The sequence below is a fragment of the Colletes latitarsis genome, chromosome 6 (genome assembly GCF_051014445.1).
Source record: "Colletes latitarsis isolate SP2378_abdomen chromosome 6, iyColLati1, whole genome shotgun sequence".
Classification (NCBI taxonomy): Eukaryota; Metazoa; Arthropoda; class Insecta; order Hymenoptera; family Colletidae; genus Colletes; species Colletes latitarsis.
In genome coordinates, this window is record NC_135139.1 from 24,173,022 (window position 1) to 24,188,451 (window position 15,430).

Genomic DNA, 15,430 nt, shown 5'->3' on the forward strand with positions numbered 1-15,430 from the left:
GATTTCGGGGGTATGTCTATTAACCAAAAATGATCGTAATTGACCCCTGCAACTGAAAATAATTTTTCCAAAACGATTTGAAATTTTTTTTTTCCGTCGAAAAATTTCACACCTTCTCGAATTTTTTTCTAGAAAGTGGGTAGGATTTCGAGGGTATGTGTAATGATCAAAAATGATTGTAATTGACCCCTGTAACTAAATATAATTTTTTTAGTATGACTTTGAAATTTTTAATTTCGCCTAAAAATTTCACACATTCTCGAATTTTTTTCTACGAAGTGGGTAGGATTTCGGGGGTATGTGTATTCACCAAAAATGATTGTAATTAACCCCCGCAACTAAATATAATTTTTTTAGTATGATTTAAAATTTTTAAATTTCGTCTAAAAATTTCTGTATCTACTCGAATTTTTTTCTAGAAAGTGGATAGGATTTCGGGGGTATGTCTATTCACCAAAAATGATTGTAATTGACGCCTACAGCTAACAATATTTTTTTCAGAACGATTTGAAATATTTTACTTTCGTCGAAAAATTTCACACCTTCTCGAATTTTTTTCTCGAAAATGCGTAGGATTTCAAGGGTGTGTGTAATGACCAAAAATGATTGTAATTAACCCCTGTAACTAAATATAATGTTTTTAGTATGATTTGAAATTTTTAAATTTTGTCCAAAAATTTCTGTATCTACTCGAATTTTTTTCTCGAAAATGGCTAGGATTTCGGAGGTATGTGTAATGACTAAAAATGATTGTAATTGACCCCCGCAACCGAAAATAATTTTTCCAGAACGATTTGAAATATTTTAATTTAATTGTTAATAACTTTATAACGAAGCCTCAGTCAAGAAATTGATATTCTTGATTTTCGTCTTATTTTGGCCTCTAGAATCTCCCATTAAAATTTTTCCCAGGGTTGTCCAAACACCCTGTATAGCAATCGAAGGGTCAAACGAGCGCTTGTGAGAGCGCGAGCCCTCTGGTGGCGACGCCAGACTTGTAAAAGTACTTCCTTTCTGTTAGATTGAATAGCAACCAAGAAAGTGAAAATACCAAAACGAGATCGTGGACTTTAATTGACGCCATGAACGAGTAATGATTTTATACGTACACATTGTCGCGATAAAATTATTCTAAAAACCTGAGCTAAACCGCAAAATGCAAGGTTGTTCTAGGTAAAATTGCACTGTAATTAGGTGAATATTACTATAATAGTCGGTATAATAGCGTTTAGTTGGGCATGAGGCAACCGGTGCGGTCGCGCGCGCGCAAAAGAAATCCAAGTCGAAGAAAAAACCTAATCCGACGAACACGTGCCAGGCGCCAGGAATCCTACATTTTATTTACGAATAAGGGAGCCGCGCCACCTTTTATGAGTTTTTCTACAATGCGGTCGAGGACTGGCGACGTTACAAACTCGCATGACGAAACAGCGCAGCAATTAATGACCGGATAAAAAAAATACGTGCACGTACAGGATATTCCTTCTAGGTCGATCGTCTATTTTTCTTTTAGTGGACGCTGAAATTATCATAACACTTTGTCCACTTGGACGACTTGGTGATAAAACGAGACACCGCAAAAAAAAGAACCTCAGTCTCGAAGTAGACGGGATTCTTGAACGACCTCGATAACCGTTTAAACATTTTCCTGTTTCCATTCAGGAAGTTTTTGCTAAACGATTTTTTAAGATTTCAAGCGTAATTAAGTCGCTGTTATCGATATTTCATTGTCGTTTACGGAAAATACGTACGAACTTGGATGTCACGTACTACTACGTGAAATCCATGTTCAGTGGAACCGTAGTACTACGTGGAGAATAATTGGCGTAATAGTGCCTGATTTCGTTAGAACATCCTCATAGGGGAAATCCAGAAAATGTCAAATTCTAATTTATTGCACCGCTATCAAGATGATACTGCCACGATATCATTCGACGTTTCATTATTGAGGTAATCGATCAAAAGTCTCGTTTCCCAACGCACTGGAAAACCGCGCAGATCCGTGTTTCGCGATAGAGCATACTGGGTGGCCTCTCTGAGAAGCATCACATTCTAATTTCTTTTAACCGTTAACAGGATGCAACGTTTCTTAAATAAATAGATGTTATTTTTTTCCTAATGGCGATGGAGAAATAAATTATTTTTTTATTAAAATTTAAATCGTAGAACGAAATAATAATCGTCACGAATTAATATCTTGATTTTAATCGTTGTTTGTTGTAAAACGTAAATAAAGTAAAATAAAGTAAGTTGGTAGTCTTGGTTCCGAGCTTTCTCAAAGAAAAATTAACGGTACGACGCTTCGCAGGGGACACCCTGTATGCAGCATGGGGAAAGATACTGTTCGCTTTTGCAACGCGGGGCAGCACAATTTATTGGTTACTTAGAATCAATTAGCGAATTCGCATTTATTACCCGCGGACAAGTCTCCGCTGTCATTGTCCGCGCGCTTTCTACTTCCATTCGGGGCGCGCGAGATTTCTTTATCGCGTCCCGTGGAGGCCTCTGGCGCGCCTGCGCCTGCGCCTGAGCCTCGAGTGCGCGCACTCCGGGGCCCTCTCGTTTTATTACGCACTTTTTCTCCTCCCTCCCTCCCTCCCTCCCTCCTCGTCGCCCTCTCCGTATATTAATTCTCGCAATCTCGTGAATGAGAATTGCCAGCTATCGAGCGAAGAAGAAATGTCATCGGATTTCATCTCGCGTTAATCATGCGCGGCGCTGTCTGTCAGCCCGTTTCAGCGGCATGACGGGAAGACACGAGCGCTCGGCGATAAATCACACGGCACCGTTGGAAATAAAAAGGAAAGAAAACAAAAAATTTAATTTCCGAACATAATAAGAGTATTCTCGGCTCAATTTTCTCGGTTATTAACCCCTTCGATGTCGGTGACGCGTGTACATGGGGAGGGGGGTCGTGCCACTTTTGCCTTACAACGCGCGTATGAGCATCCTGAAAAGAACACAGTTAACCCTTTGCAGATCATACTCACCTTTCCACAGGTACATCTACCAAGGATAATTTTAGGTTATACAGGGTGTTCGACCACCCCTGGGAAAAATTTTAATGGGGAATTCTAGAGACCAAAATAAGACGAAAATTAAGAATACCAATTTGTTGATGGAGGCTTCGTTAAAAAGTTATTAACGTTTAAAGTTCCGACCGTATTGAATTTTTTTCTCGAAAATGCGCAAGATTTCGGGGGTATGTCTATTCACCAAAAATGATTGTAATTGACCCTTGCAACTGAAAATAATTTTTCCAAAACGATTTGAAATTTCTTTTTTTTTGTCAGTCACCTAATTAGATTTTCGTTAAGGAATTTTTTTCTCGAAAGTGGATAGGATTTCGGGGGTATGTCTAATGACCTAAAATGATTGTAATCGACTCCCGCAATCGAAAATAATTTTTCCAAAACGATTTGAAATTTTTTTTTTCCGTTGAAAAATTTCACACCTTCTCGAATTTTTTTCTAGAAAGTGGGTAGGATTTCGAGGGTATGTCTAATGACCTAAAATGATTGTAATCGACTCCCGCAGTCGAAAATAATTTTTCCAAAACGATTTGAAATTTCTTTTTTTTTGTCAGTCACCTAATTAGATTTTCGTTAAGGAATTTTTTTCTCGAAAGTGGATAGGATTTCGAGGGTATGTCTAATGACCAAAAATGATTGTAATTGACCCTTGCAAACGAAAATAATTTTTCCAGAACGATTTGAAATTTTTTAATTTTGTCGAAAAATTTGTCCACCTACTCGAATTTTTTTCTCAGAAATGCGTAGGAATTCGAGGGTGTGTCTATTGACCAAAAATGATTGTAATTGACCCTTGCAACCGAAAATAATTTTTCCAGAACGATTTGAAATTTTTGAATTTAATGGTTAATAACTATTTAACGAAGCCTCCATCAACAAATTGGTATTCTTGATTTTCGTCTTATTTTGGCTTCTAGAATCCCCCATTAAAGTTTTTCCCCGGTGGCCGAACACCCTGTATAGTAAGAAATAAATTGATTGTTTAAAAATTTAGATACAGTATAAAATGCACCATATGTCGGAACCCATGGCCGAAACGCGTTTCAATAGGGCCTCTTATTGCGAGAAGTGTGACGGCAATCAGGATTCCACGTTCTGCGCAAAAACTAGGGAGACACCTGCGAAATGTGGCTTATGTGATGAGAGTCGCCCGGCAAATTACAGAGGATGTTCAATTTACGAAGATCTACAAAAAACTGGGAAACAGATGAAGTAACATAAATCGAGGGACGCGTTGCGGTGCGGCCTAATCCAACATGGCGCTGAAAATCGATACCGATAACTTTTACTGATTTAAAAATTGTATTTATGTATCTAAAAATAAACGACAAACACGGGCTATATCGTCGCGGACGGCGGAGGGGACGACTTTTAAAGAAACAAGTAGAGTGATATTTTTGCTACTTTTTGGGCGTTTGGGGCCCATTGTGGCGGTATAGCGAGATAAGTGGCGGGATAATGACCCGTGAGACAGGAATTACCCAGGGCGGGTTAGAAGAGGGTGAGAGGGTGGGAGGAGGCGTGGAGGTCGAAGAAAAAAAGCGCGGGGAAAAAACGGTCGATGATAAAGAGAAACGGTAGACACGGGCGAGTGAAAGAAGAGGGAAAGAGAGGGAGGCGCGATGATAGAGCGAAAGGAACGAAGAGGAACGAAAGGTTGGCGGTCGAGAGGCGAAAGGGGGAGGGGGAGGTGGTCGGGCGCCACGGTTTAGCGCCATGGCGCCGGCTATATTACCGCGTGGCGTCACTTCGATTAAGCCGTGCAATCTAAATGTAAATATTAGCATACGTAATGATCAGGCATAACGCGCGCGCGGGAATGAGAATAGACGAGGAGCCTCTCGGCCCGGAGGGAGGGTTTGGGAAGGTCGCGGGGGAAGCGTGGGAGGGAGAGTTCGTTTGCGTGCCATTCCTCTTCCAACGAGGCCCAACCGTCGTCGTTTCCCGTCTCTTCCGTCACCTCTTATCGTCCCCGCCGCTTTATCATCTCGCGCGCTTTTATCGTTGCTAATTTCGCATCTGTTCTTTGTGTCCTCCTTTTCCACCTCCTCTTTCCCGACACGCAGAATGACCATCCTTACGGATACGAAGCAGATCGATTAATCAGTAACGTTTCTTTTTTTCCCCTCCCCCGTTTTGCCTTATGACATCGACTTCCGTGTGTCTGGGACCGTGACGTGGGCAAGGGCAGAGCAGCCCACGTGCCCCTGGGGCAACCGTGTCCACAGGTGCCCGCAACCCGGGTATTTATCTATTCCTTTCAGTTCCACGAAGTCATTCTTCCTGATACCGACTACCCCGGGGACAGGAACCGTCCCGACGATTGAGTTATGCGTTTCGTTCGTACCGAACCTAACCCCATAATTCCAGGAGACGCCAAACGACATTATACTTGATATACAATATCGCTTAAACGATCACCGCGAACGACGCGTAAATTTGTATCGGGATCGCCGATAGGTCGGTGGTTCGTTTGAATAAACGAGAGACATAAATATGTTTTGTTAGACGCGTATCGAACAGAAGCAACGTACGATATTAATTTTTGGCCCTCTGGCGTGGTTGTTCTGTACTTCGCCAAGGAGGTCGGCACAATAGCGTATCGTCGTTTAAAGAGTCGAGCCGCGACCTTTTTGCCGGCGCCGTTCGCTTGATTGCGATCATTCACGGTTACTCCCGGTGCCGACGGGTCTCTCCCGAGCTGTCGCTTCAATCGCCGCTAATTTTGCGCACCGTGGGAAAAGGACCTTGTCCGTAGACAGGGAATGCAAAATTGCTAGACGTACAGGACGTATCGTAACTCGTGGAACCAGTTTCGGTAATAACAATTAACTCTAACACATTTTTTTTTTTTAAGATTGTCGCGTTGTCGCGTGTCCGCCATTTTCTATTGCTGCTAGTTTAAATTACCAGTCCCGATGCCGACCGACCGTGAATCGTATTTTAAGCAAACCTGTATCCGTAGAGGCGTCTGTGTAATCTTCGAAACGTTTTCTTATTCGGCAGACGGTTAATGGAGGAACGATTTGCATATAGACGTCTTGCTTAGGCTGAATTACATTCGGCGAGTCTATACATCAAATGCACGTCTAGCTATTTCCTGGTTTGATTACTTGTTCATTATCGTTTCTGACACACAACAAGTTACAGAAATATCAAGTGCTCGTATCAGGAAAACGAATTAGACCGACTTACAGAACAGAATAGTCAACAAGGTTGAGAGATATCGAGAAGTTATCGAGCATAGTCTATGAATAGTTTAGAAGAACCAGTTATACTAGCTCGATTTGCAGACATATGTTTATATTAAATTTTTTCATTGTTTTTATGCTCCCAATTCATCACTGGAAATACTATACACGTATATTGGCAATTATAAGCATAGAACTAGCGATCGAACATAACCTCTACGTCAAGGGTTCAAGAAACGTTTCCAACCACGAATCACTCTTGCGTTCTTTAGTCGAGTAATGATGCGATAAATATGAAATTAAAAGAATTAATAAATAAAAGAATATTTCTATATTTAAATTTATAGTATAAGTGAGCCGTTTATTTTGAAAGTGGCGTAAGTCCATTTTCCAAAAAAATCGAGTTAGCTACCTTCACCAAAAATGATTGTAATTGACGCCCACAGCTAACAATATTTTTTCCAGAACGATTTGAAATATTTTTTTTCCGTCGAAAAATTTCACACCTTCTCGAATTTTTTTCTAGAAAATGGGTACGATTTTGGGGGTATGTCTATTCATCAAAAATGATTGTAATTGACTCCCACAGCTAACAATATTTTTTTCAAAACGATTTGAAATATTTTATTTTCGTCGAAAAATTTCACACCTTTCCGAATTTTTTTCTAGAAAATGGGTAGGATTTCGGGGGTATGTCTATTTACTAAAAATGAATGTAATTGACGCCCACAGCTAACAATATTTTTTCAGAACGATTTGAAATATTTTACTTTCGTCCAAAAATTTCACACCTTCTCGAATTTTTTTCTAGAAAATGGGTACGATTTTGGGGGTATGTCTATTCACCAAAAATGATTGTAATTGACTCCCACAGCTAACAATATTTTTTTCAAAACGATTTGAAATATTTTACTTTCGTCGAAAAATTTCACACCTTTCCGAATTTTTTTCTAGAAAATGGGTAGGATTTCGAGGGTATGTCTAATGACCAAAAATGATTGTAATTAACCCCTGTAACTAAATATAATTTTTCCAGAACGATTTGAAATATTTTACTTTCGTCGAAAAATTTCACACCTTCTCGAATTTTTTTCTAGAAAATGGGGAGGATTTCGAGGGTATGTCTAATGACCAAAAATGATTGTAATTAACCCCTGTAACTAAATATAATTTTTCCAGAACGATTTGAAATATTTTACTTTCGTCGAAAAATTTCACACCTTCTCGAATTTTTTTCTAGAAAGTGGGTAGGATTTCGAGGGTATGTCTAATGACCAAAAATGATTGTAATTAACCCCTGTAACTAAATATAATTTTTCCAGAACGATTTGAAATATTTTAATTTAATTGTTAATAACTTTTGAACAAAGCCTCCATCAACAAATTAGTATTCTTTATTTTCGTCTTATTTTGGCCTCTAGAATCCCCCATTAAAATATTTCCCAGGCTGAACACCCTGTATACCACCATAGTTATTTTAAATCCCTCCCCTATACACAAACTGGAGAAGACTGAATAATAATTAATAAAACAATATTAATTTTAATGTAAAAATGATTTAACAAAGAATGAAAGTTGAATATTTTTTAACGGATCAAGTATATTTTCTATTTGAATTTTATTTTGAATTTTAATTTATTGACTTGCTTGCAATAAATTAAGTTTACATTTGTTTATCCTACGTTCGTTATTCGAAATTTCTATCTGCCTAAGAATGTTGCTCGTCTCTGAAGTTAGGCTCTGTGGGAACGCATGAAAGGTATCCTGTTGAGCGAGCGCGCCGATTTTGGCGCCGTTTTCACGAACGCGTTTAATCCTGAATAACGACCGTCCTTCGGTTAAACGTTCCGCTTAAAGTGTCGGTTCCCGTGTGAATGCCATTAAACGGTCTCAGCGCTCTTTCTAGTCGCGGCTACTTGTCGTAAAATCACGAATCTACACCCGTAGGCTCCCCGTAAACGGCTGTGTTATTTTTTGCGACGATGGCTGCAATATTTGCATCGGTTTCGCAAAGAACAAAAAATCGTTGTCGGCCATTCTTCTAGGAGAAAAAAGAGACAAAGAATCCGTGAGTGATTCTCTTATTTCGACTCTGGTGCGCCTTGCTCGTGCATTTAAAATATTATTGAAATTAAGACGATTTGTAATATTTATCGTCGATTATCTCCCGGATGTCACGCGACCGGTACCGAATAATTCTTGAAGAAAGAATGGGAAAATGTTGTTTGAGTTTACAATTATTTACAGCGTGTAGGTCCTCGTGACGATATTCTCCGAAATGGCCGACTACTGGCACGTCAACTTTATTTAGCACGGAACATCAAAGCCGTTTCTCAAAAAGATTTACGACGCGATCGCGAATATCGATGACGGCGTATGCCGACGTAATTCGTCGAAAAGTGCTGCCTTTTCGGCAATCTCGTTCGTCTCTTAACGCGCGGGAGATAAAGAATCGAGGCGCCGTCGTGCCCACGGACCACATGGCCTTTTGTCCGTCGCTACTGGTCCAGCAAAAAGTAGACAGTGTCCCGTTCGTGTCGTAACCGTCGATTTCGCTAGGTAGCTATTGGAATAGGTAGGGTTATGGGACCTATGATTGATCGAAACAATAATAATTAATGCTTTTTATTAAATATGTTAAGGTATATCTTACAGGACTGTGATTTCACCCGCAGAAGAAAGGCGAGAGTGAAGCGCAGTTCGCCCTAGCGACGAACTCTTATCTTCGTATAATAAACACCGTGAGTTCGTAGAACCCATGTCCAAAACTAAAAGGGAACTCCAGTCGTATACAGTCGTCACTGGAGATTTTTGTAACATAGTAAGACGGTTAGGAAATCCAACAGTAGCAAGCCCCTGCGCGCGTATTCGTTGCGATTCGCGTATGCAGATATACAAAGTTCAAAGGGGAAAAACAAAGAGGACGATCCGATGGTATCCAGCGTGCGTTAACCTGCGCCGGCAAGTCGAGGGTTAAAAGGTGAACACGACGGTCAGAAAGGTGAAACGACGAGTATTCCCGTGGCCATTGGGTGGCTGTCACTGGCCCATGCTGTACGTATACCAATTAACGTATCCGCGCGGCTGGATCGGCGCGGTATGCGCCATAAAAGCAACATTCAAAGTAGCGGTGGTTGGCGCCAGCCGCCTCTTTTCCTACCCCACTGGCATTCTTTATGGTCCGTACACACGTCGCGGCTGAATGAGGATCCACGTTCCCCCCCACTGACCCTCCTTTTTTTCACCCCCCCCTTTCCCTGTCACTCGTCCCGACCTCTCTTCTGCATGGCCCGACCGCTGTCTCTCCTCTTTTCGCTCACAGCGCACTCTGTGCGGTTATTTTCGTATTACCTTCGACTCGGGGCGCACGGTGTCGCCCTTGCCTTGTGTCTCGTGTCCACTCGAAAACGGTCTTTCGTCAAATATGCGATATTTTCCATTTAAATTTCCGAACGGTATTAGCTACTGGAATATTCTACTTGATTTTGAGACTCGTGCATCTGTAGGAACTGCGTTTTGCAGCTGAGGCAATCGCAACCCAAATACAGACTTGCAAAGTGCAATACTATCTTGTAGCTTTGGATATTAAATTACATTACTCTTGTAAACGAATGGGCTCGAATCGAACATAAGAAACACCAAATTTTTGATACAACGATAAAGCTGTAATCGTGCTTTAGTTTATATTTTAGCAATCGCATGTCCTTATAGAAGCTCTGTCCCTCTCCAACGACTCTTGTTTTCTCAGGGTCGATCGTTTCAGCGCTCCGAGGCTCGATGGGCGTATATCATCGCCGCTTAACACGTTCGCTGCCCACTATCATATATTTACGTACCTGGCGTTCAGCTGGATATGCCACCATGTATACAGGGTGTCCGTTTCAATCTTTCTACGCTGTCATGTCCGAATCTAGATTTTTTAATCGTGAAATTCTGATCATTTTATTAGATATATTAGATACGGATTCCAAAAACAAAAGCATTTAATTCCTAATAATTTTGCCTCTCTTATTTGAAATATTCTCGCATGCATAAAAGTATTCATATTTGAATCCGCTGGAGGAGCGCAGAAGACACGAGCTGGCGAGACGAAATAACCTCAAAAAATTTTGTGGTCAACGAACGTGTTAATGGACGAACTTTAACGAGGAGTTTCTCGCCAGAGGGCAGTTTCGGCGGTACGGTGGCGGGCGCGATCGTCTACCGTCGATTTACGAGCTATAAAGGCATTTTTGCGACCACGGTGTTTTTACGTCTCGGATATTCGATTACGAGCGAACGTTGCGTCGTCAGCGAAATGGCAGGAACCGTGCTGCTAATAGGAAGACCGAATACAACTTGGAAGAAGCGTTTGTGAGCGTAAAACTCGTAAAAACATTTTCGAAACCTGCGCCCAGTGCACACCACTAACGAGACTACATAACTATAAGATTAATCTGATAGGAAGAGATGGAAATTTTCTTTTCTCTCAATTATGTATTTCTCAACGTATACAAGTCTTGTACAGAAAATACTTATTATTATTATTACAATTAATTACTGTTGGAGACAGAGGTTGCGAGTTCTAGAGATAATCATGGACATAATTTCGCTGGTTATGTTCCAGGTACGGACATAGTGCAGGACCTGCCAGCACAGTTGACCTCGGAAGAAGAGGAACGAAGCTTGAAACGTAATTGTCTCGACTACTGTTCTCGATCTGTTCGATGTCAAGGTCCGTTCGCTTAATTGTTCGTCCACTTGCAGATTTCGGGACCCTGCTGACGGGTAGGACGTCTCAGGCGTTGCGTCGCGATGAGCCCACACCTACGTCCATGTTCAACAGCGCGTACAATTACCTGGCGACCGGACGTTTCACCTTCCATCGCAAGAACCTCTACTACTCCTTCTACCTATCGACCTCCACGCCCCGACCGCGTAACATACAGTTCGTGGACGGGTCGGGCAGCATCCTGGAGGAGCAGACCATCGACCCGATCGGCGGGGTCTATCAGAACGCGACGGGCAAGCTGTGCGGCGTTTGGAGGCGCGTTCCCCGCGATTACAGGAAGCTTCTGCGCGAGGAGCGTCTTCACGTGTCGTTCATATGGGAGCCGTCGGCCACCCTGACGGGACAGTTGTCTCGTTACCGCGCCCTGGCCACGGAGCAGTTCTCCTCGCTGCTGGAGCCGACGATGGGAGTGGATCGGTCGCTGATGTCCGGCGCCGGGGCCACGGCCATAGTCTCGGCGTCGTCGGCCTCGGCACCCTCGATCCACGTGTCCCTGGTGTTCAACGGCGTCTTCTTGCCGAACGACGTGGCGGAAGTGCCGCTGATCGTTCAGCTGGAACACATGGAGAAAGACTACGTGGTGCTTCGCGAGGAGATCGTGGTGAAGAAACCCTCCAACGAGCTGAACTTCGGCGAGGTTCGGAGCGCCCTGTCCGGGGCGGACCTGCGACTGCTGACGCGCGGCAAGTTGTCCATCAGCGTAATGTCCAGAAAGGATCCGCAGGCGTTACGGTTGGCAGGAATGGTCGGGCCGCGAGCCACCTGCGATATCTATCAGACGTTGCTGCAGTCGGAGACACCATCCGCCGCGTCGGGGCTGGCTTGGGCGTTCTTGGATCGCGCAGGCTCGCTGCGCTACGGCGTCCAGCTGATCGGACTGGAGGAGGAGAGTCCCCTGGTCACTCTGGTCGACGATGGAGGCAAACGTAGCACCGAGCTGGAAGACCTGACGCCTTCGTTGGTGGATGGACTGGCCAACGGGTCGTTGGACCGTCCGGGCCCCCGGCTCCTCGAGCCGCTGTTCAACGGCGAGCTGTCCGTGGTCGCTGCTTCGCACGTCGGGTCCCAGCTGCGCGGCCGTCTGTTCCAGAGGCCTGTGGCCGACGCCAGGGACACGGCCGCGCCCGTCCTACTCAGGAGACCGTCGCAGGAACCGGTGCAACCCGGTCCAGTCGGACTGGTCTGGACGGCAGTGGACCTGGACTGTTCTTTGCACTACGAGCTCGAGATCGCCGGTTTCCCCCAGACCTCCGCCGCCAACAGTCACGAGCCGCACACCTTCCGTCTCTATCTGGAGACCATGCCTCTGTTGGCCCAAGGTGCACCAGTTGCCAGGAGGCTGCTGGAAGAGTTCAACGGATACGTCCTCGAGGGCTCCGTCACCGGACTCTCGCCCGTCGAACTCTACAGAATCGAATCTGGCATCGGTTTCCTCGAGGTGACCGACAAGCAGGCCGACAGGGTCCTCAAGGCGCCGTTCAAGACCAGGGCGCCGCTCAGTTGCCTTCCACATTACGCGGACAACGACGTCGCCTCGGTCGTAGCGTACAATCTTCATCCGCCGCGATCGGACATCGAGACGGGTGCCTGCTTCCACGACACCAGGTTCTACGAGGAGGGCACGCAGTGGACGTCCGGCACCGATCCTTGCTCCATGTGCCACTGTTATCGCGGGCTGGCCCAGTGCGATCCCGTGCCCTGCCCGGCGCTCACCTGCCCCCAGGGCAAGCAGCTCAAGCCCCCTGTTGGGCACTGTTGCCCTATATGTTCAGGTACGAACTCGAGATTTATTTCATTCGGGAGACTCTAATCTTTTAGATTCCGAGTTCATTAGAATATATAAAAATATTTAAAATGGTCGAAGATACAGTTGTTTCAACGACGCTATAAATCTTGAAAGAACAATTAGCCTCGATGGTCGTTCGTAGCCTTCAGGCGGTGGAATTCCATCTCGACAGATGTCGCCACGCTAAAGTAATGGCGATCACCTTGTAAACGCGCCATTAAATGGTCGCAAAGTTTCGTTTACTTTGTTACGATTAGTCTCTAATCCTGCGGATTACTGTCATGGAGGAACACGGCAAGAGCGCGATGTCATTGGCACTCGGAATACTCGTTGCCTCGGATAACGCGTGCTCGTCGACCGCAGGATTAATTAATTATCCTTCCCTCGCGACGGTGTCGCTCGATAAACCCTGGCGGGGAATCAAGACAACAGCCGCGCGTACGTCTGCGGTTGGTATTAAATCCGATTACCTGTGTCACGCTCCGTGAAAGTAATCGCGTAAAATTAGCTACGCCTATCTGCAGCCAGTTTCAATTATACGACTGTTTATCGAGAATTACTTTGCACCGTGTCCGTTTCCAGTTGTCATTCCGGCGCACTTACGATCGTTTTTGCAAGCGCCGATCTAATAGTATAAAATCGACGCTCGTTGCGGTTTTCCACTCGACGGAGAGAACGTGGTGGAATCGAGATCATGATTTATTGTCACGAATATAAAAATATTTTATTTACGCATCTAGTTTATATACAGGGTGTTCGGCCAACCCTGGGAAAAATTTTAATGGAAGATTCTAGAGGCCAAAACAAGACGAAAATCAAGAATACCAATTTGTTGATGGAGGCTTCGTTAAATAGTTATTGACAAATAAATTCAAAAATTTCAAATCGTTCTGGAAAAATTATTTTCGGTTGCGGGGATCAATTACAATCATTTTTAGTCATTACACATACCTCCGAAATCCTAGCCATTTTCGAGAAAAAAATTCGAGTAGATACAGAAACTTTTGGACAAAATTTAAAAATTTCAAATCATACTAAAAAAATTATATTTAGTTACAGGGGTTAATTACAATCATTTTTGGTCATTACACACACCCTCGAAATCCTACGCATATTCGAGAAAAAAATTCGAGAAGGTGTGAAATTTTTCGACGAAAGTAAAATATTTCAAATCGTTCTGAAAAAAATATTGTTAGCTGTAGGCGTCAATTACAATCATTTTTGGTGAATAGACATACCCCCGAAATCCTATCCACTTTCTAGAAAAAAATACGAGTAGATACAGAAATTTTTAGACGAAATTTAAAAATTTCAAATCATACTAAAAAAATTATATTTAGTTACGGGGGTTAATTACAATCATTTTTGATCATTACACACACCCCCGAAATCCTACGCACTTTCGAGAAAAAAATTCGAGAAGGTGTGAAATTTTTCGACGGAAAAAAAATTTTTCAAATCATTTTAAAAAAATTATTTTCGGTTGCGGGGGTCAATTATAATCATTTTTGGTGAATAGACCTACCCCCGAAATCCTATCCACTTTCGAGAAAAAAATTCGAGTAGATACAGAAATTTTTAGACGAAATTTAAAAATTTTAAATCGTACTAAAAAAATTATATTTAGTTACGGGGGTTAATTACAATCATTTTTGGTCATTACACACACCCCCGAAATCCTACGCACTTTCGAGAAAAAAATTCGAGTAGGTTGACAAATTTTTCGACAAAATTAAAAAATATCGAATCGTATTAAAAAAATTATTTTCGGTTGCAGGGGTCAATTACAATCATTTTTGGTGAATAGACCTACCCCCGAAATCTTGCATTTTTTCGAGAAAAAAATTCAATACGAGCGGAACTTTAAACGTTAATAACTTTTTAACGAATCCTCCATCAACAAATTGGTATTCTTGATTTTCGTCTTATTTTGGTCTCTAGAATCGCCCGTTAAAATTTTTCCCAGGGGTGGCCGAACACTATAACACAATTACCAACCTTAAACAGCAAATATCGCGTATTCATTTTGCATCAAAAATAGGGAAGAAACTTATGGGACGACCTATTATTTATAGAAACGCGTTGGCAACGATGCTATAGAACTTCATAAACATTAAACTTCGAAGTTGAACCGTTGCCAGCATACATGATGTGGACACATTGTCGAGAACCTTTCCATTCACTTCCTTACGGTGAAGAATCGTCAAGACAAAGTGGCGAAGTCGAGAAAGAGGTTGGTGGAGGGGGTAGCGCCGTCTATGACCTTGGCCGAAGAATTCATTCCGCCTCGAATTTCATCCGAGTGAAACAATCCACACTGTTCTCTCCTAGCGTAGCATTCGATCGATTATAACGAAGATAAAGCGTCCTGTGCACGAAGTCTAAATTGCTTGCGTACACCGTGCGCGCGTTCAGTCAACATTAAACTTCCATCCGAGGTGGTAATAAATTGAATTCCCGAGAACCAATATTGAATTTATCTTCCGTTCGCGTCGACTCGACAATTCGCAGCTTCGTATTAATTTAATCTAGTGTCAACCGTGAACGCCAGTCACTGCTGTTTAAAATGAAAAAAAGAAAGAAAAACTAAAACGAAAACCCGCAATCGCAGATGCGCTCGTAGAAAATTGCGATCCCGGGCAGATTGGAC

At 43.0% G+C, this 15,430-nt stretch overlaps 1 protein-coding gene across 3 annotated transcripts in view; it reads left to right on the forward strand.

The window, feature by feature from the left end:
* Sog (chordin short gastrulation) overlaps positions 1-15,430 on the forward strand; it is a 95,485-nt gene that overhangs the window by 71,485 nt on the left and 8,570 nt on the right. For all 3 annotated transcript variants that reach the window (XM_076766629.1, XM_076766631.1, XM_076766630.1), the window contains exons 4-5: positions 10,830-10,895; positions 10,970-12,766. In XM_076766629.1, coding sequence (XP_076622744.1) covers positions 10,830-10,895; positions 10,970-12,766 — 1,863 coding nt within the window. The remainder of the gene's footprint in view (positions 1-10,829; positions 10,896-10,969; positions 12,767-15,430) is intronic.